At 41.3% G+C, this 26,535-nt stretch overlaps 1 protein-coding gene across 1 annotated transcript; it reads left to right on the top strand.

Annotated features, from left to right (window-relative positions):
• On the top strand, positions 1 to 24,578 carry PGM2 (phosphoglucomutase 2). The gene is made up of 14 exons (XM_082238179.1): positions 1 to 164; positions 7,352 to 7,519; positions 10,200 to 10,306; positions 11,824 to 11,908; positions 13,100 to 13,183; positions 14,609 to 14,802; positions 15,978 to 16,167; positions 17,101 to 17,198; positions 18,282 to 18,462; positions 18,543 to 18,636; positions 20,814 to 20,943; positions 21,036 to 21,225; positions 22,058 to 22,191; positions 22,541 to 24,578. The coding sequence occupies exons 1-14, from the start codon at positions 90 to 92 to the stop codon at positions 22,641 to 22,643; spliced, it is 1,833 nt and encodes a 610-aa protein (XP_082094305.1). The 5' UTR covers positions 1 to 89; the 3' UTR covers positions 22,644 to 24,578.
• The last annotated feature ends 1,957 nt before the right edge of the window (positions 24,579 to 26,535 follow it).

Genomic DNA, 26,535 nt, shown 5'->3' with positions numbered 1-26,535 from the left:
CCTTGGGCGCGTTGCTGCGCCTCCGGAACCGGGGAAGAGGCGGCTGAGGCGATTCTGAGGGGACGGAGCGGCGGCGCTGAGGGGAAAGAATGGCGACGATGGCGGAGGGCTTGGAAGACCAGCGGGTCCAGTTAGCGGCTTCCGACTGGCTGCTGTGGGACAAGGTGCGGGAGAAGGAGGGGAGGAAGGAGCCGGGCGTGTGGGGAAGAGGGAGGCCGCCCAGGAGCTCATGTAGTGGGCGCCTGTCGGAGATGAGAGAACTGCCGAGTGGGGAAGGGACACCGCGGGGTCATCCAGCCCAACCCCCTCGCGCTGCGGGAATGAAGGCGGCGCGTTCGAATCACAGAATGGTGGGGTTGGAAGGGAACCCTCGGGGTCATCCAGCCCAACCCCCTGCAGTGCAGGAACGAATGGGGCGTGTTAGAATCAGAGGGTGGTGGAGTTGGAAGGGAACCCCTGTGGTCATCCAGCGCTGCAGGAATGAATGTGCAAGTAGCCATAGGGAACGTCTCTGGGGGACCTCGGGGAGCATTTCAGAAGCATGTTGCGTAAGCTGCCTGGCCATTCCTTACCCAAGAAGGGTGGCTGTTAGCATTATTATTGTGCATTTAGTCCTGTGGGGAACCGGGTTCGCGTCTCCGCTCCTCCACATGCAGCTGCTGGGTGACCTTGGACCAGTCACACTTCTCTGAAGTCTCTCAGCCCCACTCACCTCACAGAGTGTTTCTTGTGGGGGAGGAAGGGAAAGGAGAATGTTAGCCGCTTTGAGACTCCTTCGGGTAGTGATAAAGCGGGATATCAAATCCAAACTCTTCTTCTTCTTCTTTAAAAATACTGTAATAATAATGATTTTTATTAATTTTAAATTCCAAAAATCCAATATGCACCAAATTATTTTAATGCCAAATAACAATACCATTTCATATACAAATCAGTTACATTTTGTTGTTGTTGTTTAGTCGTGTTCGACTCTTTGTGACCCCATGGACCAGAGCACACCAGGCACTCTTGTCTTCCACTGCCTCCCGCAGTTTAGTCAAATTCATGCTGGTAACACTGTCCAACCATCTCGTCCTCTGTCGTCCCCTTCTCCTTGTGCCCTCCATCGTTCCCAACATCAGGGTCTTTTCCAGGGAGTCTTCTGTTCTCATGAGGTGGCCAAAGTATTGGAGCCTCAGCTTCAGGATCTGTCCTTCCAGTGAGCACTCAGGGCTTATTTCCTTCAGAATAGATAGGTTTGAACTTCTTGCAGTCCATGGGACTCTCAAGAGTCTCCTCCAGCACATAATTCAAAAGCATCAATTCTTCGGCGATCAGCCTTCTTTATGGTCCAGCTCTCACTTCCATACATCACTACTGGGAAAACCATAGCTTTAACTATACGGACCTTTGTTGGCAAGGTGATGTCTCTGCTTTTTAAGATGCTTAAAAATCTTAAAAATCAGTTACATAGCCAATTATAAATTTTGTATGGCTTCCCACGTGCTATACTTCAGGGTCTGATTTCCTTTCATTCTGCCTCCAGACTATTGCTCAAACCAAATACAATCCATTCTTGATAAAATCCCTTATACCACAGCTACAATGATTAACTTCAATTCGCATTAACACATACAGTAATTTGTAATATAGTTCTCCTTTCTTCTTCCTGTGTGAGGTTTTAATTTCCATCAGTTGTTTCTTTATCAAATATTATGTCCATATTAATTATTCCTGATCTCCTTTGTTGCCTCGGAGTTACTCTGGAGAGGTCTCTCTCTTTGTTCCCAACTCTTCTGATGCAGTTGTAAAATTACACTTTCAATTTCAAACAAGGAGTCGCCCAAAGTCCTGCCAAAGCCCTGGCAGGCCTCCAAGTTCTCGCCTCCACGTCCAGTTGAAACAATTAATTATAATTATTTGTAGAAGATTGATCTGGTGCCCCGGCAAGTCTTCAAAGTCCAGTCCTTCCTCCCCTCAATGAGGGGGCAAGTAAAATAATTAACTCCGCAGAGGCTCCAACCCCTTTTTATAATTATTCCAAACATTATTTTTTTTCTCACACAGTCCCGTTTGTCATTATGATATATATCTGTGCTCCCATCTCCTTCATTTGCTTTAAAGAACAAAACTTTTAGCATTCCCAGGCATTCTTGGGGGGGAGGGCGGGGGGTTGCTGAGTCATTTATGTAACAAAGGATTCATAATGAAGTGATTGGCTCCCCCCACAAACACATACCGTCTTTTTTGGCTCAGATGGAGTCATCTTTCCAATTTAAATCTGTACGACCTTGTAACTGTTTCAGTTCAGCAGTCCTTAGTCTTGTCCCATCATTACCAACATGTGTCTCTGCATTAATCCTAATGAATCCTTTCATGAACAGAAGTACCGCAGCTCTTAATGGCGACATTGGAGGGTTACCAAGAGGTGAATTGCTTTTCACCCAAGCGTCTCCCTGCCTCTCACATCCATGGAGGAGCGAAAGCCAGGTACCAAGACTATCCACGAGTGTAGCTTACTCCTCCTGGGCCCTGGGGAGAGTTTACAAAGATAATTACCCTCTTTCATCTTTGTTTATTGCTTCGCCAGTGGTCTCCACTGTTGTGGGAGCTGTGCCATTAAGGCAACCGGAAGCCACAGGAGCAGGATTTCCAGTAAGAGAGCATAGAATGGTAGAACTGGAAGAGACCCCAAGGGTCATTTAGTCAGTGTTAGAAACAGATATGAAAGCTAGGAGATAATGGCACCTTAAGCCTAGGTTATGGGCACAACAAAGTCTAGGCACACTTTTTTGTAACAAGAATACAAAGCTGAAAATGAATGAACTGCAGCTTAAATATTATGTTCATTTTTCACATGGTCTAGACCTCATCTGAAGACTGCAAAAAACAAAGCCATGCTTCCCCTGCCCGTCCCCCTAATATTCTTATGAGGGTTCCTTCTCCAGTCCTCAGAGAGTGGCTGGAAATGGGGAGGCAGAAAAAGGCTGTTCTTTCCTTCCATTCTGCAGTTTTAATCTGAAATCTTAGGCGTATTTCCGAGCCCAGGAACTGCTCATGCAAATGAAATTCCCGGTCACAAAATGCGCCTAGAACAATGGGAGTTTCGAACGCTTTGTCTAGTCCAGCACTCTGCACTGCAGGGATAAATCTGATTTGTTAGAATCGTATAATTGTAGAGTTGGAAGGGACCCTGAGGGTCATCTAGTCCAATCCCTTGCAGTGCAGGACTCTCCACTAAAGCATCCATGACAGGTGGCCATCTAACCTCTGCTTCAAAACTCCCAAGGAAGGTTCTTTGCCCTGCAAAAACTATGATATAATAAAGGTAAAGGGACCCCTGACCATTAGGTCCAGTCATGGCCGACTGGGGTTGCAGCGCTCATCTCGCTTTACTGGCTGAGGGAGCCGACGTACAGCTTCTGGGTCATGTGGCCAGCATGACTAAGCTACTTCTGGCGAACCAGAGCAGCGCACGGAAATGCCATTTACCTTCCCTCCGGAGCGGTACCTATTTATCTACTTGCACTTTGACGTGCCTTTGAACTGCTAGGTTGGCAGGAACTGGGACCGAGCAACGGGAGCTCACCCCGTCGTGGGAATTCGAACCGCCGACCTTCTGATCAGCAAGTCTAGGCTCTGTGGTTCAACCCACAGCGCCACCTGCTTCCCTTATGATATAATAGCCATCTTCAAATAGCTATAGGGCTACCACATGGGGGAATGGAGCAAACTTGTTTTTCCCCTGCTCTGGTGTGTAAGAATCATAGAATCATAGAATCATAGAGTTGGAAGAGACCACAAGGGTCATCGAGTCCAACCCCCTGCCAAGCAGGAAACACCATCAGAGCACTCCTGACATATGGTTGTCAAGCCTCTGCTTAAAGACCTCCAAAGTAGGAGACTCCACCACACTCCTTGGCAGCAAATTCCACTGTCGAACAGCTCTTACTGTCAGGAAGTTCTTCCTAATGTTTAGGTTGAATCTTCTTTCTTGTAGTTTGGATCCATTGCTCCGTGTCCGCTTCTCTGGAGCAGCAGAAAACAACCTTTCTCCCTCCTCTATGTGACTAAGACCTGAACCAATAATGGCTTCAAGTGACAAGAATTGAGATTCCTCTTAAACATCAGGAGGGTGTGGACTCTCCTTCCTCGAAGGGTTTTAAGCAGAGGCTGGATGGCTTTTGGCTACTCACCTACTAAATAGAACATGATTTAAACATTGCTAACCATAGTGCCTTCAAGCATTTACCCTTATGAACACTGTGTTTCCTTTCTACCAATGCCCAGTGTATCAGCAATGAAGACAAAGGTGATAGTGACCCAACATTCACTGCCCAAATCCTCTTATTATGTCAATGTTCTATTTTTGAATGGGTTACAGTATGTACTGTACTCCACAAAAACATGTGACTTGGGTATCGAAATTAAATTTTAGAACTAGACTAGAGGCTTTTTGTGTGTTAGTAGCAGAATCATTCAGCATTCCTTGTATTTCAATAGGGTGGCACAATTTCAGTGGCTGTTTAATTTCTTATTCCAGTTTTTTTGTTTTTGCTTTACTTCGGAGAGATTTTTAGCTATATGTGTATTTATTTAAACCTTGTATTCCCTTCCTGTCTTACATAAATAGCTTTTGTTTCCCCAGATAGTTGAAATACCTTGCAGTACATTTCTTACAATTCTGCTTTGTAACGGTTTACGTTATCTTAAAATTCCAGACATTATTCAGTGATTTATTTTTGATCCTCTTGGTGGTTAAAGTTGGTGGGTACAGTACATTGAAAGAAAGAAACTGGTTGTGTTATGAGTTTGGATCATAATATTTGTTGAGCAATCCCATTCCAAATTTGTATAATATTTATATGTACTGAAAGCAGTTTTAAGCATAAAAACCCCCACATTCAGAGGCAGTTATACACCAATCACCAGACCCTGTTGCTTCTGAAATAGTACTTTGCATGGGCCTACTGTTGAGAAAGTGGCTTGAGGAATGTAACCTTGGTTAAATATCAGAAGATGGTTACAAAACCTAAAGTAAAGTTCAACTATGATCACCCTCCTGATAAGCAGCAGAGTACTATATTTACTGTTACAAAACGAGGATTCACCTTAGCAAGCTATTACGCATACAGATACCTCAATCCTTGGATGAACAGTGTGCTAGAAACATTTGGGCAAGTTCAGGTTCATAGGTTTCGTAATTTCTGGACTTTGTTATGCATTACAAATATGGTAATGTTAATCCTGATTTAAACCAGAATCCACAGGATGCCTGAAAGGTGGCAACACAAGAACGGACCTTTTCACTGGTGGCTCCATCTTAGGGCATGCTTGGCACCATCGTTACATATCTTTAGGAATCAGTCATCAGCATAATTTCTTTATTTTTGGCCAGGCTTTTAATTACCCGTGTTTTCTGGGAGTGGGTGGAATGTTTTAATGCAGCTTTTAAAAAATAGAACTACCTCCTAGACTTTTTGTTTTCTTTATCCCCAGTTTTAATGTATCCGTTTGCTTGCTTGTTTTTACTGCAAATCCCTTGGAGTTACTTTGGTAAAAAAAAAAGCAACCTATGAATTTAATAAACGGCAATAATAAAGGTAGCAGCATCTGCTTTCTTATTGACCAACAAAAAGAGCTACAGTACTGCCCTACTTCCATCCCTATTATTCCTGAGACAAGAAGCGACTGGTTGCACTCCTATTGCCTTCAATGGGTTTTACTGCATTTTCATGTGTTTAATATGCCTCTGTGCAATTTGTAGTTTAGTGATAAAAGGGCGAGACTTAGTTCAAATTCAACCTCAAAGCTGAACCTGGATATGACAGCAGGTGATCTGTTTATTTTACAAAATTTTAATGCCAAAAGTAGCAGTCTAAAAAGGAATAGGAATATGTTTTGTGGCACAGAGAGCCATGGTCTGAATGTAGACGAAAGCAAGATTCAAGGTTTAATGAGCTTCTTGTGGAAGGACAGTGGGTCCGCTGCTGAAAAGACCCTGATTATAGTGAATGCCAAGCTTGGTGCTGTTAGCAGGTGCTTCAGTTGACACTTAGAGCAGTATCCTACCGCTGTAAACCGTCATGGGCTTCCCCCAGAGCATCCTGGGAAGTGTAGTTAGTTAAAGATGCTGAGAATTGTTAGGAGAGCTTCAGGGAGCTTCAATTTTCAGAGTGGTTTAACACTCCTTCCCAGGGCACTCTGGGAACTGTGGCTGCGTGAGGGCAGTAGGGGTCTCCTAACAGCACCCTTAGCAAACTACACTTCTCAGAATACTTTGAGGAAAGCCAGGGCTGCTTATAAAGTGATGTGATCCTGCCTTAAATGTATATTGCAGATGGAGCCACTGACAATCCATGGCAAATCATGTGGTAGGAGATTCTCCCTGAGTGAAGTGCTCTGGATGCCCAAAGCATTTCAACTGACTGCTAAGTAAGAGAGTGAGTGAGTGTTAGATCAGGCTGGAAGTATCATTGTTATTAAGCACCTCTTTGCCCAGCAATATGTGGAATAATCCGAGTTTTAGCTACTGTATTGATTTATGCATGCATGCATTTCAGTTATATTTATTCCTCCTACCAGGATGCAAATCCTTCCAAGGTGGCTTTACAAAGCAAAAAAAAAGCAAACAAAACACTCCCCTTTCCATTGTGCCTTTTGGATTGGAAGCCAGAGGGCAAAGACTGTCTTATGGTTGATGCTTGTGAGCTGGTCTAGGAGCCTTTTTGGAGGCTGAAGAACAGAATGGTTCAGATTTTTACTGTAGAATATTTCTAGCACAAAGCCTTGGGGCCAACTTTCTTTGAAGCTGCAGTCGTCTTCATGCTCAGCTATAATCTTTACATTCAGAAGGCCAAATGTGAAGATTCCTAATATTTCAAGAGCTCTAATATGTTCCATGTGGCTTCCTATAAGATAATTGCTGTGTGATTCTGGTCTTGAGGAACAATTAGTGACAACGAATCTTCTTGTGGTTTGTATCCCCCTCTTTAAAACAAAAAACAAAAACCAGCTGGATTTGGGCAAACAGGCTCTGTATTGTCTGAATGTTTCAGCCCGGTACTGTAAATACTAATGTGAAGTGAGTTGCCTAACTCAGCAACAGGTTTGAGCACATGACTCCTTTCCTGTATTGCTTCTCTAGTTGTTTAGTTGTTAGGCAAGTGCTGGACATACAAGGCACTTTGTAAAGGCCATAATAACATGTGGAGCAATATGTCTGTATTGTGATATGAAAGTCTTGCAGTTACACTCTTTCCATTATAAGACTTGCTTCCCTCAAAAAAATTGGCAAAATTGGTTTTCCATAAACGGTGCCCTAAATTCTGGGCTCAAAATTAAACCCTGGTGAAATCTTTTTTCTTTACAGAATTCTAAAACCAGAGACAATGTAAAGCATCTGCTTGCAAATCAGAGTACAGAAGAACTCCGAAAATGTTTTGGTTCACGGATGGAGTTTGGGACTGCCGGGCTCCGAGCACCTATGGGAACAGGAACATCTCGGATGAATGATTTGACTATTATTCAAACTACTCAGGTATAAAGTACTGTTTGCCTGTTTTTCAAAGAATGTTTGTAATTGATAGAAAGTTGAGTGCCTCTCTCATTATCAATAAGTCAAGCCCATCGAACTTTCTCTGGTTTGTACCCAAAGCTTGTAATAATTATAATATGTAGAGAGTCAAATAATTGAAACCATTTCAGTGGCTTAATCATGCTTTTCTTTAATGGGTAAGCATACCATTAATGTCTCTGCAACTATTTGTAATGATTGGCTGTTTTTTTAAAAAAAAAATCCCACCAAAGCTTTAGAGAAATTAAACTGCATCTCAAAATGGCCATCATTTTCCACTGGAACACCTGTTCAGTTTGCAAGATTAAAATGAGCTTTTAGAAATAGTTTCTCCAATATTTGGAGGCTAATTCTTCCTATTTGGGAGGGTTTTTCCTGAAGGTGGCTTATAAATTTTTGAAATAACATAAAGTCTGGATTGAATGTTAGTGAGATATGTGTTGAAGCGTAGGCGCAGGAAAATACAATCAGAATGTTGCAAGACATATGCAATTGCCACATTGCTACAAGGATTGTAAGATAGCAGATCAGTTAATCGACCTGAATAAATATCCAGGTGGAGTACTAATTGGGAGATTGCACAAGCTGTTTGCATTATTTGTGCCACAGACAGGCAAAGTCCCACAGCCCAGGTGTGTTGCTCTTCTCAGATGACCAGAAAACCATTCAACAAACATGGCAGCAATTTACATGCAGTCATCATCATCATCAAACCTTTTATTGGCATCACATACAAACATCCAAAACAAATCAGTATAGAATTACCACTTCCCCAGTGGAACAAAACATTTGCTAAAAGAAGGGAGGCAGAGCAGTCTATCGTAACATCTCTAGGTCTCCAGGGAAATCAGACATCTGCAGTGTATTTTGACGTCAAAAAACCAAATAGAGATATTTAGCCACTAACTTGGTGAGCTCCTGGTCATTTCCCAGTAATAGAAAATGTAGGACCTCCAACTCTGGTTTCTGTTTGGGATACAGAGTTGATCTAGAAATTGCTGACGGAGATCAGCATATAGTTTACAATTCAGAACCATATGTGTAAGGGTTTCCACCAGGTGATCTTCACATGGGCACTGATGGTGCAAGTGTTTCATGTTTATCATGCATACAAAAAGATGGCACTGCTATCTTAGAGTCATTTTTGCAGCAACTGGGAGCCAGCATGGGGCAATCCTTTCCAACTTAAGTGCAGCCTCACAGCAGACCTTAGTCAACATCCCCCCCCCCTCCAAAATAATCACCTGATTAGCACAGACAAGTATTGCTCAGCTGCTCATTCAGGATTCTGTAATAAGAACACAATTCCCCTTTCGTGTTGTGTATATAAGAGAGCACATAACTTGCACCACGGCCATTTACATCGGCACATATGTGCAGTATGAGAAGAATAACTCTGCAGTGCTTGCACAAAATCATGGCTTATAGCCAGGGTGGATTTGATTTAAATCAAATCGATTTAAATCACGATTTAAATCAGTAGTCAGTAAGACTTGATTTAAATCATTAGTCAGTAAGACTTGATTTAAATCGTTTTTTTACAGAAAGACTCATTCTCGCTGGTATAATCTTAATATTTACAACCAGATGAAGGTTTCATTTTTGGAATAATATATTCTCAGAGTAGTTTTTACAGTTATATCAAAAATTACTGATGTGGTTATGCTATTAGAAATATGTAGACAGATAATTATGAAATTATTGTGAGGTTTAATAAGTTAACTGTTTATACTTGGACAACTTTTCTGCTGTACTTTATTGGAAGGAGAAAAATAATCATTTCCTTAATAACAGTTTAAACAATTTATTTAACTAAACAATAACATTATAGCATATGTATTCATGTTTGTTAACTGATGTGGTTAAATGATTTTTTTTAAAAAAAACTTAAAACAAATCCTTATTTCCTGATAAATAGCCTTTGGACTATAATGTAACTTAAATAGAAAACTATCTTTAGAAAGATTTTTCCTCCAAAAGCACTTTATTTTAAAAAGCCAATTTAAATTTTAAAAATCCAATATTTTTGTGTGTGGTTTTTTTTTTTTTAATCGATTTTTATCCACCCAGCTTATAACATTGCATTGGCCACCCTAATCCAGCACACCATACTGTAAGCACCTTATTTGCAGAGGCAGTAGATACTGGAATTAGGTTGGTAAAATGCAATCCTCAAAGTTACCGTAGTAGGTATTTCCTTACGTATGACCTGAGGTTTTCAATCTCTTTATCTTACCTGATCAAAAGCCTCTTCCCTGTGAACAGTATTTCTTTTTGGGAAAAGGTATGCTTTGTAGAAAAGGGGATTTGCATGTTGGTTCGTCTTTCAGGTACCACTTTTCATTCTTAGATTTTTGTCCCCAAGATGATGCTTTAAAAGCCCTCCGCCACTTGCGGGGGAGAGGGGACATATTTCTTGGAACATGGGTGGAAGGTGAAAGCTCACCAAGTTGTTTCTGCCTCCACTCTCCTGCCCTCAAGGCAAGATGCTTCATCATGAGCCCTGTAATATATTTATTTCAAGACGCCATAACTTCTTCACTTTGCAAGCAATAGCTTCCTCTTCCTCTGTTCCGTAGAAGATGTGCAAAGTTATATGATGGACTTTCAAAACTGCTGGCACTCTGTATGCCTTTGTTTCTAGGGATTCTGTAGGTACCTTGAAAAGAGCTTCAGTGACCTGAAGAAAAGAGGCGTTGTGATTGGCTACGATGCTCGCGCTCATCCTTCAAGTGGCGGTAGCAGCAAAAGGTATACTTAGCAACTGCTGCGATGATTTGTTGATGACATGCTTGTTTTGCCATAGATGGAGAAGGGGCCCACTAAGAATGAACTCCTTTCTTGACTTAAACTTAAGGGAAAGTCTGTGCCACAATGAGCTGATAAGATTGATTGATGGATGGATTTTTTTAATCCCACCTTTTCTAAAAATATCACTATTAAAACTAAAAATATTAAAAATTGAATGGGTCTGGCAGCTCCAATAGAGTATCTTTCTTCTTTAGGTAATTGGGACAAAGAATAATAAAATGAAAGGAATTAAGGCTGTAATTTGAGGCACGCTTGCTAAGGAGTGAGGTTTTTTTTATTGGGATATATCTCCCAAGTAAGGACACTTAAGAGTATGTAAGAATTATGGGAACTTGTTTTAGTCTATTCTGTTGTGGTTGTTTTAACTTCCTTTATGTTTTAATTTGCAGTTGTTTTTTAGTGGTGATTTTATTGTTTTATATCTTTTTGTAAACTGCATTGTAGCAAAAACCCTCAATCAAGCAGCATATAAATTTTATGAAATACATACATACATACACAATATCAGTATTGGTAAGAAGTGTATTGAAAACTCAGGAAGTGTTTGTTCTACAAACTGCTCTGCTGTACTCTGCTGCCCCCTGGCTGCCAGAGATCACTCCTTTATTTCATTATGTTGTGGAGAAAAAGCAGTGCTTGCCTGGCGACTAGGGGGTGAACCCTTGGTTTCCTTTTGGAACAACTTATAGTGGTACTTAACTTTTTAAAGCCCTGGCTATACAACCAGATTGGTTGGCTTTAATTGCCGGGGCTTGGCCTGCTTCATATGTTAACATCATACTTTTTCTGTCATGCTCAGAGACTTTCTCTCCATACTAGATGCATTTTAAGGGACGCGGGTGGCGCTGTGGGTTAAACCACAGAGCCTAGGACTTGCCGATCAGAAGGTCGGCGGTTCGAATCCCCGAAACGGGGTGAGCTCCAATTGCTCGGTCCCAGCTCCTGCCAACCTAGCAGTTCGAAAGCACGTCAAAGTGCAAGTAGATAAATAGGTACCGCTCTGGCGGGAAGCTAAACGGCGTTTACGTGCGCTGTTCTGGTTCGCCAGAAGCGGCTTAGTCATGCTGGCCACATGACACGGAAGCTGTCTGCGGACAAACGGCGGCTCCCTCGGCCTATAGAGTGAGATGAGCGCGCAACCCCAGAGTCGTCCACGACTGGACCTAACAGTCGGGTATCTTTACCTTTCACCTTTAGATGCATTTTATAGCCCATGAAAAACACTGGGAAGAAACTTATCATATGTAGGTCACCCGATTCATGTCCTTGTGATGGAGAACATGGCCGTGCTACCGTCCTTCGTAGATTGCTAAATGCATGCTGTTTGCAGGGTGGGTGCTGGCAAACGTAATGCATGAATATAAACTAAATGGCACCTAGGTTCAGTGCAGTACTTCCTTGAGTTTTGCAAGAGGATTCCTTCCTTGTTTTCAAATTATTATTTTTCTCGCCAATAGATTTGCAAGGCTTGCTGCGACAGCATTTATCAGTCAAGGCATTCCTGTGTACCTTTTCTCCAACATCACACCGACTCCTTTTGTGGTAGGTTATTAGCCTCTCTGCACCCCAATTACACTACTTATACATTGTTAGAAGGATCAATAGACAAATATAATTTATTGTGGTGTTTTACACACACACACACACACACACACACACACACACAGAGTTGTACCTTGGAAGTCAAATGGAATCCGTTCTGGAAGTCCGTTTGACTTCCAAAATGTTCGGCAACCAAAGCATGGCTTCCTGCAGCCAATCGGAAGCCCTGCTGGATGTTCAGCTTCCAAAAATAGTTCGCAAACCAGAACAGTCACTTCTAGGTTTGTGGCATTCGGGAGCCAAAACTAAGCTGTTTGAGAACCAAGGTATGACTGTTTTTGCCATGAGATGAGGTCAAACTAAAACTAGTTATGAGATCATTAGTTCTTTAAAAAAAGCAACTCTGATTAATTTTAAGACAGCCATCTACCATCTGCAATTGGTTCTTCTGCTCATTGCTTTCTCTGTGCTTTGGAGACCTTCCAGTTTTCTGCAGATTATGACACAGAACTTACCTGTGATGTGGGCTGAGATGAAGGTCTCTGCCTATACTTGCTGTTGTTGATAGAACAGGCCAAATAGGAAGCACCTTTTATTGGAGTGCTATCCCTGATGGTCATTCTATAGCATCTTGATTGAATTGGTGTTATGCAGGAGAAATTTAAAAATCATGCGTTCTTGATACCAAAGGTATGCATGTTGCTAATCCATCTGGATACTTCAGTGTAATGTAGCCGTAGGCATTCTGTGCTTGGTCCAGAAAGACATTGATTCAAGTCTCCATTCAGCCAAGAAGTGCACTGCATGTTTCTGGACAAATTGTTGCCTTCCACCCGTCCCTCTTTCACAGTGTTGAAGTTAAAATGTAATTCCGATGTATCACATAAACAAAGATCAGTTTAAGTAGAACAAGACTTTCACTATTTCACCGAAATTCTAAAAAGTGTTCCAAATTCAGGGAGACTGTAGTAGCAGGCTGTTTGATAACTGGTGACCGGGACGCGTGGGGGAAATTGGAAGAGATAGCTTTTTCTGGACTGAACTTTATAGCTTCATGTATACTGGTACTGAGATTCTTAGAATGTGGGAGAGAGGAATAAATATTTTCTAAAAACTGTGAAGGAAACAGGGCAGTTGCTCCAGGCAGTCTTCTTGCATTTTAAGATTACTTTATTTGCTTATTTTCCACAGCCTTATGCAGTGACTCACCTGAAACTTTCTGCTGGAATTATGGTTACCGCATCTCATAACCCAAAAGAAGACAATGGATACAAGGTATTCTCCTCCTCCTCCTCTTCTTTTTCCAGTACACCTGGATCTGGCCTGAAACAATTTAGAGGTGGAGATCATGTTTCATTTAGGATTTTTTTAAAAGCCTGTACAGCCAGGAGGGTGGGGCAAGAGAAGGAGACATTGCAGAGAGGAGGCGGCTTTAATCTGTTGGGTACTTGAGAGCCGGTGTGGTGTAGTGGTTAAGAGCGGTAGTCTCGTAATCTGGGGAACCGGGTTCGCGCCTCCGCTCCTCCACATGCAGCTGCTGGGTGACCTTGGGCCAGTCACACTTCTGTGAAGTCTCTCAGCCCCACTCACCTCACAGAGTGTTTGTTGTGGGGGAGGAAGGGAAAGGAGAATGTTAGCCGCTTTGAGACTCCTTAAAGGGAGTGAAAGGCGGGATATCAAATCCAAACTCCTCCTCCTCCTCTTCTTCTTCTTCTTCTTCTTCTTCTTCTTCTTCTTCACCAGTACATTCCTTGTGGGAAGAAAAAGCTGGCAAAACAGACCCTGTACCCAGCTTGACTGCAGTTCTACTGCATGTGCTGAGCTGCTGTACTTGACTTGCCTGGCCTCCTCATTCTCCATCCACCCTCCCCTCCCACATTTTTGTCCCCAGTATGTCCCAGTTTCCTATAGTTCAGGCCCCAGCTGTCTCAGTTGCCACCACCAACAATGTCATCTGCTCCTACTTCATGGTCATTGCTTGCTTGATTTCTGCCACCGCTTCTGCCACATTCAGACCCGCCACCCCACAAGCCAGCTCCATGGTGCACGGCTGCTCCACAGCCCTAAAACTAACTACAGTGGTACCTTGGGTTACATACGCTTCAGGTTACATACACTTCAGGTTACAGACTCCGCTAACCCAGAAATAGTGCTTCAGGTTAGGAACTTTGCTTCAGGATGAGAACTGCAATCGTGTGGCGGTGGCGCGGCGGCAGCGGGAGGCCCCGTAGGCTGAAGTGGTGCTTCAGGTTAAGAACAGTTTCAGGTTAAGTACGGAGTTTCGGAACGAATTAAGTACTTAACCCGAGATACCACTGTATCTGTTTATACATCTCTATGCTTTTTAGTTTCTTAGAATTCCAGGGCAACACCTGGTACTTTCAGCTACTAAGTACTGTATTTTTCGCTCCATTACACACACCAGACCATAAGACGCACCTAGTTTTTAGGGGAGGAAAAAAAGAAATAAGAAAGCAACACAAAGCCTCCTGAGCGAAGAGGGAGCTGTTCTGGCTTCTGGGCTAGCCCGCGAAGCCTCCGCAAGGCAGCGGGATGAAGGCATTCGCTCCATAAGATGCACACACATTTCCCCTTTTTAGGAGGGGAAAAGTGCGTCTTACAGAGCAAAAAATACGGTAGATACATCATAATGAAGCTTCCATTAACAGATAATCTGCATATATTCTCTGTGTTACTTAGGTTTATTGGGAAAACGGTGCTCAGATAATTTCACCTCATGATAAAGGAATTGCTCAGGCTATTGAAGAAAACCTAGAGCCGTGGCCTCAAGCTTGGGATGGCAGCCTGATTGATAAAAGTCCCCTCCTCCACGATCCTTACACATCTATTAACAAGGACTACTTTAAGGACATACAGAAGCACTGCTTTCACAGGTAAGCTATGAGGGAATACTTTTCTTACTTCTTGGGGATAAATCTATGTTATTTAATTTTAGTGGAACAGGATTAAAATTGAAAGTAAGTTGCAAGTAGGTTTCCATATACAGAAATGGGAATTTCTTTTGTCCATTGGTATAAAGGTGGGACAAACGTCTGATGAGGTATGTAGGATCAAAGAAAGAAAGAAAGAAAGAAAGAAAGAAAGAATGAATGAATCTTTATTTGCATCGGCCATAGCAATAAAACGACAATACGATATACAAAGAATAGAAATAAAAAGTCAATTATATAAAATACATTTTAGGGTTTTGAATCAATAGTCAAATAGTGGATCTTATTCTGAATTCCCCAGCTAAAAACCTTGCAGCCTTTGCTGTCACCTGCTCATATTGATTTGCCAAGCGAAAGGACAGCATGACAGTGGCTGGGTGACGCAGAATGGATGATAAAAGAGGGGTGATAACCTCATTCCTCAAGTCTTTATAAACAGTGCAAGCCAGAAGGACATGCGTCACTGATTCGGTATTGCCATCTCCACAGGGACTGATGAGAGATGTAGGGAAGAAAAGACGAAAGGTTGTCTTAATTATCTCTAGCAAGCGACAATCCCTTAAAAATGAGTAGGAGTGTCAAATGGTGAGGGGGCAGCTGGTAAAAGGAGTTCATGTTATTAAAGTCTCGGCTGATGGCCTAACGTAGATAGACAATTCCTGCTTGACCCTTGAAAGGAAGGCAACTTATGGCGAGTCCATTTTTCCTTTCTCAGCCGCTAAGGAAAGGCATTCAGGACAGGAATGTCCCAAACTTCAGGTCTGTGTGTTTCCCTTTGTTCATCCGTTACCATTCTTTATTCCCTGTCTTATCCCATAAGACATCTAAGCAGATAGTATAGCAGTCCCAGCAGAGAGGAGATACACAGAAGGAGTTGCACACACGTTGTAACCGCTTTGCAACTGTGTGTGCATGCAGGAACATCTTCGCAACATTGCTTGAATACACAGTCTGCTTACATCAGTTGTGTGGCCTGGAGTTGAGAATCTGGCAACTTGTAAGCGGCTTTTTTAAAAAAACAAGTTTTAGTGAAAGAGGATACAGTACAGTGCATTTCTTTGTTATTAGCGGTAAACAAGCTCATGCCAATGTAATGTCATTGATGTACTTAATTTCAGGAATATAAACAAGGAGACAAAGCTGAAATTTGTCCACACTTCTGTGCACGGTGTAGGCCATGAGTTTGTGCAGTCAGCCTTTAAGGCGTTTGACTTTAGCCCTCCATTTGCTGTTCCTGAACAGAAGGAGCCTGATCCAGAATTTCCAACAGTAAAATATCCAAACCCTGAGGAGGGGAAAGGCGTACTGGTAAAACACAATTTAGTCAAAATTCTTCCTTCTACCTTTCTTTTGCGCCACTTCAAACCTTTCCTGATAACCTATAAATCTTCTAAATGCATATTCTTTTTTTAAAGACATGTACTTACATCTTTTGAAAAAGCCATCAAACATCTTTTCTTCTTCCTCTTCTCTCTCCTTGCTGTATCCTGAGGACAACTACATGTTACTTTCATGGAATCAAAAATTTGATGCGTTCCTTTTTTCTGCAAGAGGTGCAATTAAAATAATGTGTGAATCAGCACCAAATTGTCTCTTTCTTTGGCATGTACCGTATTTTTCGCTCTATAGGACGCACCTTTCCCCCTCCATAAATGAAGGGGAAATGTGTGTGCGTCCTATGGGGCGAATGCAGGCTTTTGCTGAAGCCTGGAGAGCGAGAGGGGTCGGTGCACACCGACTCCTCTCACTTTCCAGGCTTCAGGAAGCTATCCGCAAGCCTCGGGAGCTGCGGATAGCAGCCTGCATCCTGAAGCCTGGGGCGCGCTGTCCAGCGCTCCCCGGGCTTTGGGCAGATATGCGTAAGCCTTGGGAGCTTGGCGGCGCTCCCCCCCCCGCCAGCCCCAAAGAGCAGGTCGAAAGGAACCCAAAGCCTCCAGAGCCCAGCGGGAACTCCCGCTGGTCTCCGGAGGCTTCGGGTGAACGCACCTTGAACACACAGAACGCACCTTGACTTAGAGGGCGAGAACAAGAAAAAAAAAATTCCTGTTCTCCCCCTCCTATGGTCCGGTGCATCCAATAGAGCGAAAAATACGGTAGTTTCAGGGTTTGAGCCAAACTTTCCCATCTCTGTCAGCAAATAGGCCTCTTGTATTATTATTGGCATAAAATGCATTGAATATATTTCTTTTCTTTTTAAAATGTTATTGCTTTGGGGCTCTTCACTTTCCTGTTCTTTTTTAGACACTGTCTTTTGCCTTGGCCGAAAAAGAAGGCGCTCGGATTATTTTAGCCAATGACCCAGATGCTGATCGACTTGCTGTTGCAGAGAAACAAGAAAGGTATGGTTGCTTGCTTTGGTGATTTCAATTGGTGATTTCAACAGTTCAATTGTTGAAAATGCCCAAGAGCTATTTATGTAAATGTATATTATCTCTTGCCTTGTTTTTCTTTTGACTACTGTCAAAAGTGTTGGCAGTACATGCTCTTGAGAATAATAATAAAAAATGTATCTTAAATCAATTTCTTTTAAAAAATACTTACACACCCAATATTTGTGGAAAAACATGTCAGTTTGCATTTCTTAGTTCAGAAAGTATTGATCTGATGTGTAGAGATCTTCCCCATTCTAATTAATTCAAGAAGCTTCTCTGTGTGAAAGAAGCAATCAGAAGATTCCTGATATTTGGGTTATTCCTTTAGAGAAGCTGAGTACAGCTGGCTTTAAACTGCTTCTCTTATCTCTTCCTGTCAAGGTCATGCTGACTATAAAAGTAGGGCCAGAAGGAGACTGAGTTTCACTCTTTTCCTTCTGGTGTGGTGTTCTGCACATAGTATGCTTAGTATTAAGGTTTAGACTTATTGTAAGTTATTGTAAGTTTCAGTTAAGTCTGCTGCCATTCTATTTCTTATAGACAGTGCCATTCCCGAATGTATTGAATTTGTGACCATTATGCTCATCTGGCTTCAGCAGCAGTGAAGCTCTGCTGGATGAAATATAATTGCCTCTGGTCTATTTTTTGGGAATCCTGCAACATGTTTAAGTTGTTATTCTGCTAACTATACATCGGAATCTACTCTGGAACAATATTGAGTAGAATGACATGACAAATAAAAGTGCACACTCTGTATCTACCGTATTTTTCCGTCTATTAGGCACCCCCATGTATAAGACGCCCCCTGTTTTGTGGAACTCAGATTTAAGAAAATAGGGGGAGCCACTATCTGTGTATGACGCCCCCTAATTTCGGACATTATTTTTTAGGAGGGAAACCTAGTCTTATACACGGAAAAATACGGTATATCCCTTTGGTTTTGGAACTGCAACCTCAGCACAATTTCTTTACTGTAGTTCCTATCATTTCTTTATGTTAAGCTGTCGAGCTACTGTCTCTCTAACCATCTAAACTTGTTCTGTCCCTCAGTGGAGAATGGAAGGTGTTTTCTGGCAATGAATCAGGAGCTCTTTTGGGCTGGTGGATCTTCACTTGCTGGAAAAAGCAGAATCAGGAACCCGCTGCCATCAAAGATGTATACATGCTTTCGAGCACAGTGTCCTCCAAAATCTTAAGAGCAATCGCACTCAAGGAAGGATTTCACTTTGAAGTAAGCCGTTTGGGGGCAGGAGAGAAGCATATTTCATTTTCCTGTAGACAGTGTTCTGACTGAAATCTTGTTCTGCACAGGAAACCTTAACAGGATTCAAGTGGATGGGAAACCGAGCCAAGCAGCTCATGGACCAGGGAAAAACGGTCTTATTTGCCTTTGAAGAAGCGATTGGTAATAAGTATTCCATAACGCAGAGTGGTTTAGACTGAAATATTTTACAGAGATAGGCATCTGTTTAATGTACCATGTACTCTTGTGGGGTTTTTTTTGTTTTTTTTCTGGTCTTGAGAACTGATTACCTGTAGTACAGTGGTATGTTGGTTCTCAAACTTAATCCGTTCCAGAAGTCTGTTCCAAAACCAAAGCGTCCCAAAACCAAGGCGCGCTTTCCCATAGAAAGTAATGCAAAATGGATTCATCCGTTCCAGACTTCTAAAATGAAAGCAATAAACAATGTACTATACTATAAAATAAATAAGACAGTATTGTAGATGATAAAAATGAAAATGAAAAAAAATCTTACCTGCACTGATGATAGTCATTGTTTGGATGGCAGGCTTTTATCCACTTCCGCAGTCACAGAATCAATCAATCAATCAGCAGCTGAACTGGGTTCCACCCAGTCACAAAAACAAATTAACCGGAAAAGCCTCAAAAACATGCAAAATACATAGCAAAAACAAATGCGCCAAACTTCATCCGTTCCGGAAGTCTGTTTGACTTCCAAAATGTTCAAAAACCAAGGCGTAGCTTCTGATTGGTGCAGGCACCCCGGAAACAGTAGCCAACAGCTACATCGGACATTCAGCTTCCAAAAAGTGTTTGAAAACTGGGACACTTACTTCTGGGTTTTTGACGTTTGAGAACCAAGGTATCACTGTACAGTGAGGTGCATACTGTCTGCATTTATGCTGATGAGAGTAGGAGAAAATGCTTGCCTACTGATAGCTCAGGAAGATAATGTTCAGATGCTAACTTGTTTCTAAGCTTTGGCTTTAAAATGGGGCTGCTTATTTCAGCATAACACTGTGGGTTAAACCACAGAGCCTAGGACTTGCCGATCGTAAGGTCGGCGGTTCAAATCCCCGCAACGGGGTGAGCTCCAGTTGCTCGGTCCCTGTTCCTGCCAACCTAGCAGTTCGAAAGCACGTCAAAAGTGCAAGTAGATAAATAGGGACCACTCAGGCAGGAAAGTAAACGGCGTTTCCGTGCGCTGCTCTGGTTCGCCAGAAGTGGCTTAGTCATGCTGGCTGTACGCCAGAACCCTTGGCCAATAAAGCGAGATGAGCGCTGCAACCCCAGAGTCAGCCACGACTGGACCTAATGGTCAGGGGTCCCCTTTACCCTTTACTTAAAATACCACCACTAAGCAATTTCCCTCCCTAAGTATAATAATGCCCAATAATCAATAAATATATGATAGTACTTGAGGGTTGGGATACCATGCTGCAATTAACTGAAAACAGATTTGCTTCTGGCAATACTTTCTGATGACATGCATGTTACCAATGTGTGTCTTAAAATGTTTCCATGTCCATGTCAATAAATGGGTTAGTTTGCTCATTTAGTGCTAACATAGACAAGTCTCAGTGAGCCCCAGCAAAGCATTTGTTTTGCACCCTCCCACATTGCTACTTCCATCCTTCATGACCAGGAGAACTTCTGCTGAATATGCTTTCTGTTTCAATGGCTATTATCTAAATTTTACCTGAGAACCAGGAATCCTGGTTTAAAACTAGCAATGGCTCCTTCTAAACAAACCAACCTCAAACAATAAGGTATTTATTGTTTAGCCACTGCTAAATCAGGATTCTTTGTTTGTGTTACATATGAACAAGGCTTAGCATTATATGCAAAATAAATTCTACAGAACTTATCCCAGCCATGTGGGCAGAAAGGACCATTATGGTGAGGCACCTAATATAGTGTTACTTGCAAATCAGTCCCGTGATTGAGATGAAAATTGGGGCTATCCTTATCTTGGTACTAAAATGCACCTAACCCTTCTGAAATTGCAGCAAAATGCATTTTCTAACTTGGGTCATTCATTTGAAATGATCCTTCAGTCTGTGATCCAGGTTTAGGTCTTGGGTTTAGGGCTTAGGTTTAATAATATTAGTCACAACCGAGCACCTAATACAAACCAGATGATGTACAGATATGAAAGCAACACTGCCTTGCATATGAGCCTGTTATCTTGAGCTGTGTGATAGGACTACTTTATTTCATAGAATCACATTTGTAACTGACTGGAAACTTTATCAAACTTTTGCATTTCATCATCTGTCAAGAACATTTAGACAAAATAGCTACTGTTAAAGATGTTCTGTCTGTAACTTTGTCTTCAGGATATATGTGCAGCCCTGTGGTCTTGGATAAAGACGGTGTCAGTGCTGCGGTCATAACTGCGGAGATGTCTGCTTTTCTGGAAACCAAGAAATTGACTTTGTCTCAGCAGTTGAAAAACATTTACAATGAGTGAGTTTACAATGAGCATTTCATAGTATACTTAATATATTTTCTACATGCAAGGTACATGGAGCTCACAGGTAACTATTTTGTCTTCAAAGGTACGGCTACCATGTTACTAAAGCTTCCTATTTTATCTGTCACGATCAGAAGATTATTAAGGAGCTATTTGAGAAGCTTAGAAATTATGATGGGAAGAACACTTATCCAAAGACCTGTGGGAGATTTGCAGTGTCTGGAGTACGGGATCTAACTACTGGCTATGACAGTAATGAGACTGATAAAAAGGCTGTAAGTAGCTGGAACCTTTTGTTCTTTTATTTCTATGCGACTGTTGCTCCCTGAATGCTGTCTAAATTTCTTTATTTGGAAATAAGTCATTGATTTCATTCCAGAGGGTAGCCAGAGGGAGTCCTAAAGTCTAAGGGAGGAATTCAACGTCACACTGTTCTGATAAGTGCTTCTGCTTGTCATAGGGAACTATCCCTCTTCTCTTCCCCTCATCTATATTTCTTTGAGGACCAAGGCAGAAATTAGTGGAACACAAGGCTTCAGAAAGTGAACCGGCAGCTGAAAACAGAGCTCAGGAAGCAGGGCAAATCCCATCCCTTAATAAGGATAAAAAAATTTTAAAAAGTTTTGAAATACTCTGTTTTGTGTACTGCCTTGTAAGCAATGCTGGGGCTAAATGCAAACATGCACATAGTATTGAATCCCCTCATCCTGCATGTAGATTCCTAGCAGAATTAGTCAATCTATGCTGTTCCTTTGTCAGTGCATTTGACTGATGGAAGAATCGTACGAACCTAATAGAGGTACTGTTAGCTGCCCAGGTGACTTGCTGGTTTGATCTGCATAATTTGCAGATACCTGCAAATTAGAATAGTGTATGTCATATTTGGCATCCTAGTGCCCAATCCTATATTTTCGCTCCCCCAAGAAAAAGACATCTCTTGAAATCCCCACTGTCAATTTTTCACAAGGAAGAGTCCAGGAAAGGTTTTTTCTTTATCCCATGAATTCCAACCTTAGAAAGCTGATGATTAGTCATTACACATTAGCGCATATGAGTCTCATGCAGTCATAGCCAAAATTGTGACAAATTTACCTTTTGTGGTGTTAGGTGCTTCCTACCAGTAAAAGCAGTCAAATGATAACATTTACGTTTACTAATGGATGTGTGGCTACCATGCGAACCAGTGGGACCGAACCCAAAATCAAATACTACTCAGAGCTTTGTGCACCTCCTGGAAACAGGTATTGTTTAGATTTATTTATTTTTCTGTTGCAAACCATTGTTAAATTTGGATTTCTCCTACTGTAGACTTTTTCACAGAATAGCTGTTTGAGCAGTTTTCACAAATCTTTGTTTAACACGGTTTTGGGTTGGGTAAGCTAAATTTCATTGTCATATCCACAAAACCTCAGTCCATTGTATTTCAAATGCGCATTTTAAACCACCTCCCCTTTGCTTTATCCCAGTCACCACCACAGTTCAGAATGGACTTTACCTATTAGCATATGATGGGAATAAATCTACTGTTTTTAATGTGAATGAGAATTTGAATAGATTGAAACCCAGGTTTTGTTTTTGGCTTATTTTTAGTGACTTTGAAAAGCTGAAGAAAGAACTGGATGAACTGGTCAGTGCAATTGAAAAATATTTCTTTGAGCCAGAGAAGAATAAGCTGCAGCCCAAGCCAGAGTGATACAGCTGTCCCTGTTTTCATCTCTACACAAACAATACTTTCTACATATGTGTAAAGCACTTGTTTCCATGAATTAAGGGTGCACAAACGTGACTGTAATTTCACTATTTTGAAAAGTATGTTTGCATGTTTCATCTGTCATGCATGCTCATGAAATATGTCTTCCCTTGGCAAATTCTCCTTCAACCAATTTCCTGATGAAATTGCATTTGGTTTTAATAAAATAGTTGGTAGTGCCTGTTGACACAAGGAATGTCCCCTACAAATGGAAGTGCAGAAAGCGCTCAGTAATGGACGCCGATTTTATGTTACAAGGCTTTGCATTCAGCTGTAAGATTGTAAGATTACAACTCATACAGATCTCCTGAGTTTCCTGATCTATCATGCTTGTTTCCATTAGAACTTTTTAAACTTTTCAGTCATCTCACTCCTGTTGGTGTGTGCATGTTGAAAAGTTGCCTCTTCGCTCTCTTACATTCTCAAACTGGTCAGTGTCTCCTAGTTTTCCAGCTTTGCTCCCCATCCCTTGCATGCCTAATCTCTTTGGTTGCAAGCATGAGAGCAAAATCTGTTTCTCTTTTTTGACTCACAGTGCCTAGTTACTGGAAGTACTCCAGAAATAATTATAAAATGTAGGGTCTGACTTGTCAGAATCAGCTGCAATAAAACCAGCACATCAAAGATGTGGTATCGTCCCCAGTGCAGACAAGCCAGTAGCCTAACCTGAAACAGCACAGGCTGTTTATCATATATCTGAATCTTGAACTTGTAACAAAACAACAGTAGGTGTAGTTCTGCCAGTGACAGAGACAATGGATTCAGCTCTGCAAGATGCATATTTCCAGCGGGTTTTTTCTGGGGTGGGGATGCAGGGGTACGCATATCCCTAAACATTTTGTGAATTAAGTTTGGCCTCATTGAGGGACAGTATTTCAATATGAGTAGGAAAATGAGAGTACCCCTAAACATTTTTTTAGGGGAAAAAGCACTGCATATTTCTATAATTATGTACTGTTAACCAGTGTAAAAACTATAAGAAAATCAGACAATTATTCAGTCAGTTGCCCTATATATTCTGAGATAGAGTTCTTTCAAAAATCATTGGTTCTACAGAATATGATCTCTTCTGTCTGTATTGCTTATTTCCGATTACCTGCCCCTCCCCTTTACAGATTGCTTTTGGCTTGTTTGGGTTTTGCTTTGTTATTATCAAGGGAACAACACTAGATTTATAGCCGCTAGCTATCTAAAGGCAAGAGTCCTGTTTTCCATGGCTGATCCCTCCAAATGGAAGCTGAATAAAAAATTACCTGTCTCAATGATGTCTTGCCTAGAGCAGTGGTTATCAAACTTTTTTTCCTGAGTCACACTTTGCTCATGCTGCCCAGAGTCTTTTCCAACACTCATGTTTAAATGGCAATTCTGAATCACAACCAGGATTGTCCTTGATATCACTTGATGCTATTGCTCTTATATGGAAAATATATCTATCAGTATTCTGCAAATTAAAAAGCTATGCTTTACTACACTGAAATGTTTAAATGTCTGATTGTCCTTGAATCTTCCTGCCACACTTGCCACCTACCCCTGCTGCACTCTTTCAAAATCACTCACCTGAAGTTTTGATTACCAAAAAGACAATTTCTTTCTTCATGAATAAATTGAATGACAAATCAGAGATAGGATGTGCATTTTTTCTTGAAATTGTTGACCGGTGTGAAGCTCTTGGAATCCTAGCCAATCTGTCATCCATGATTGGTTTTTTAAAAGCTCAGCATACATTTGCATAACAGTTATGCACTTAATTTATTTGACTACATTCCGGAAGAACTGTAGCGTCTCATTTGATGTCGCCCAGAGTGGATGCTGCTTATGTATGGCAATGTAAAATACTGTTTGACTCTTTATTAAATGAGTGTTGCAAAGTTTATAAAACGCCTTCCTGTTCTTTTTGCTGTTTGTGGATGTCCTGCTGTTTATTTTCCTCTTAGGCATAAAAGACATGCGTATGTGGGTTGCACAGATACTCAGACAATTTTACTGTCAGGAAGTGCCTTTGTGCAACAATGTATCTCAACTTTATAATAACTTCTCAGGAAGGGTGTAGCTAGAAGTGAAAGTTTTAAAATACAGATCTGAAAGTAAGACCGCGAGAATATGTTGAAAGCAATATAGCAACATTGATCAAAACATCACACAGTTGTTCCTATTGCTCAATTTGTTGTCAGCCTCTGAAATTGGTTAATATGCAAAGACTTAACTGATTGAAAAATTGGGATCAAGCAGATTTTTTTTGCTAGCAACCCATTTTGTGGATGAGCACAAAACAACTTCTTTATATAGGATATGATGTTGAAGAAAATGTTACTAGCTTTGCTATATTCATTTAGGTTCGGCTTGTTACAATTCAGTCTTCCAGTCAAGATAAGTAAAAAGGTCCCACTCAACTGCATTTTAAAACAACATTACGAGTGTATTAAAGTTGCTGAATATAACTCATTTCTTCACATTTACAGATCTTAGAACATGCAGCATCAACTTAAAGGGGAAAGGGTTAGTTATTTATTTCATAAAAAATTGCATACCTCTTGATTGTAGAAAAAACATTAAAGCATTTATATTGTGTGTAAAATATCCAGCGTCATATCTGCCTGCTCGTTGCATTTGTTGGAAGTAGGTTTTTGCCTAGGATAACTTATTCCACGACAAACTTGCTAGTCTTTAAGATGTTACAGGACGCTGTTCTGCTGCGGGCTGCTGTGTTGCAATGGTGCTGCATCACTTTGGAGTTGCTGGGGAAATTAGCTGTGTTGTACACCTATCTGCTGGTGTAAATACTTCAATTTACAGTGCCAGTAATGTTAAAGTCATATGTAGAAAGGGATAGACCAGCCTGATTTGAAACGGCATGTTACCAAAAAGCAACAACATGCTCTAGTCCTGGCAAGGTCAGTTCAACCCTTATGTCAGCTTTGTTATCTGATCTCTTCCTTGCTTTAGACTATAAAGTAATACTGCCCTTATATCCTCGCAAAGCACACAACATTCAGGTTCTGCATATAGTCATAGCTTTTACAACACAAAAATAGACCTGGGAAAATAAGCATGTCATTAGAAAAGAATTTTCAAGGCCTGCTGAAGCCAAGGGAAAAGATTCCAATCACTAAGTTGGGTTTAAATCAGGCACTCATTAAGGAGTATGGTTTCTGCAGCAGCAACCAATCAGAAATACCATATTTTTTGCTCTATAAGACTTACTTTTTCCCTCCTAAAAAGTAAGGGGAAATGTGTGTGCATCGTATGGGGCGAATGCAGGCTGCGCAGCTATCCCAGAAGCCAGAACAGCAAGAGGGATTGCTGCTTTCACTGCGCAGCGATCCCTCTTGCTGTTCTGGCTTCAGAGATTCAGAATCCCCCCCCCTTGTTTTCCTCCTCCAAAAACTAGGTGCGTCTTGTGGTCTGGTGCATCTTATAGAGCGAAAAATACGGTAGATGCTTTTTGTGCTTAAAATGGTTTCCTTTAACTGTTCCCTGTTCCTTTACAATCTTGTCACTGGTCAAGAGTTTCCTTTTTCATAATTATATCCAGGATAAAATACTAATTATTGTAGATTCATGCAGGAATTGTTCTGATATCTACTTGGTAGAAATATAAAAAGTCCAAATTATTGATGTCTAGTTGTTGATTAAAAAAAAAGTTGTGGATGCAGGTAAGCTGCATAAAACCATGAACCAGAATCCCACAAGTCACCGCATACTGTGTTAAAGAAACAGGTTTCTCCCTTCAGTTCTCCCTTATATGTCTTATTTCCCTGGCTGCCTTTTGTAATGTTTAGAAACCATTGTGTTCCTTGTTGTGTGTGGTTGTCTGAAAAGCTGCTAACATGATTAA

This window comes from Podarcis vaucheri, assembly GCF_965113315.1.
Source record: "Podarcis vaucheri genome assembly, chromosome: 9".
Classification (NCBI taxonomy): Eukaryota; Metazoa; Chordata; class Lepidosauria; order Squamata; family Lacertidae; genus Podarcis; species Podarcis vaucheri.
This window is presented reverse-complemented; position numbering and strand designations above follow the sequence as displayed.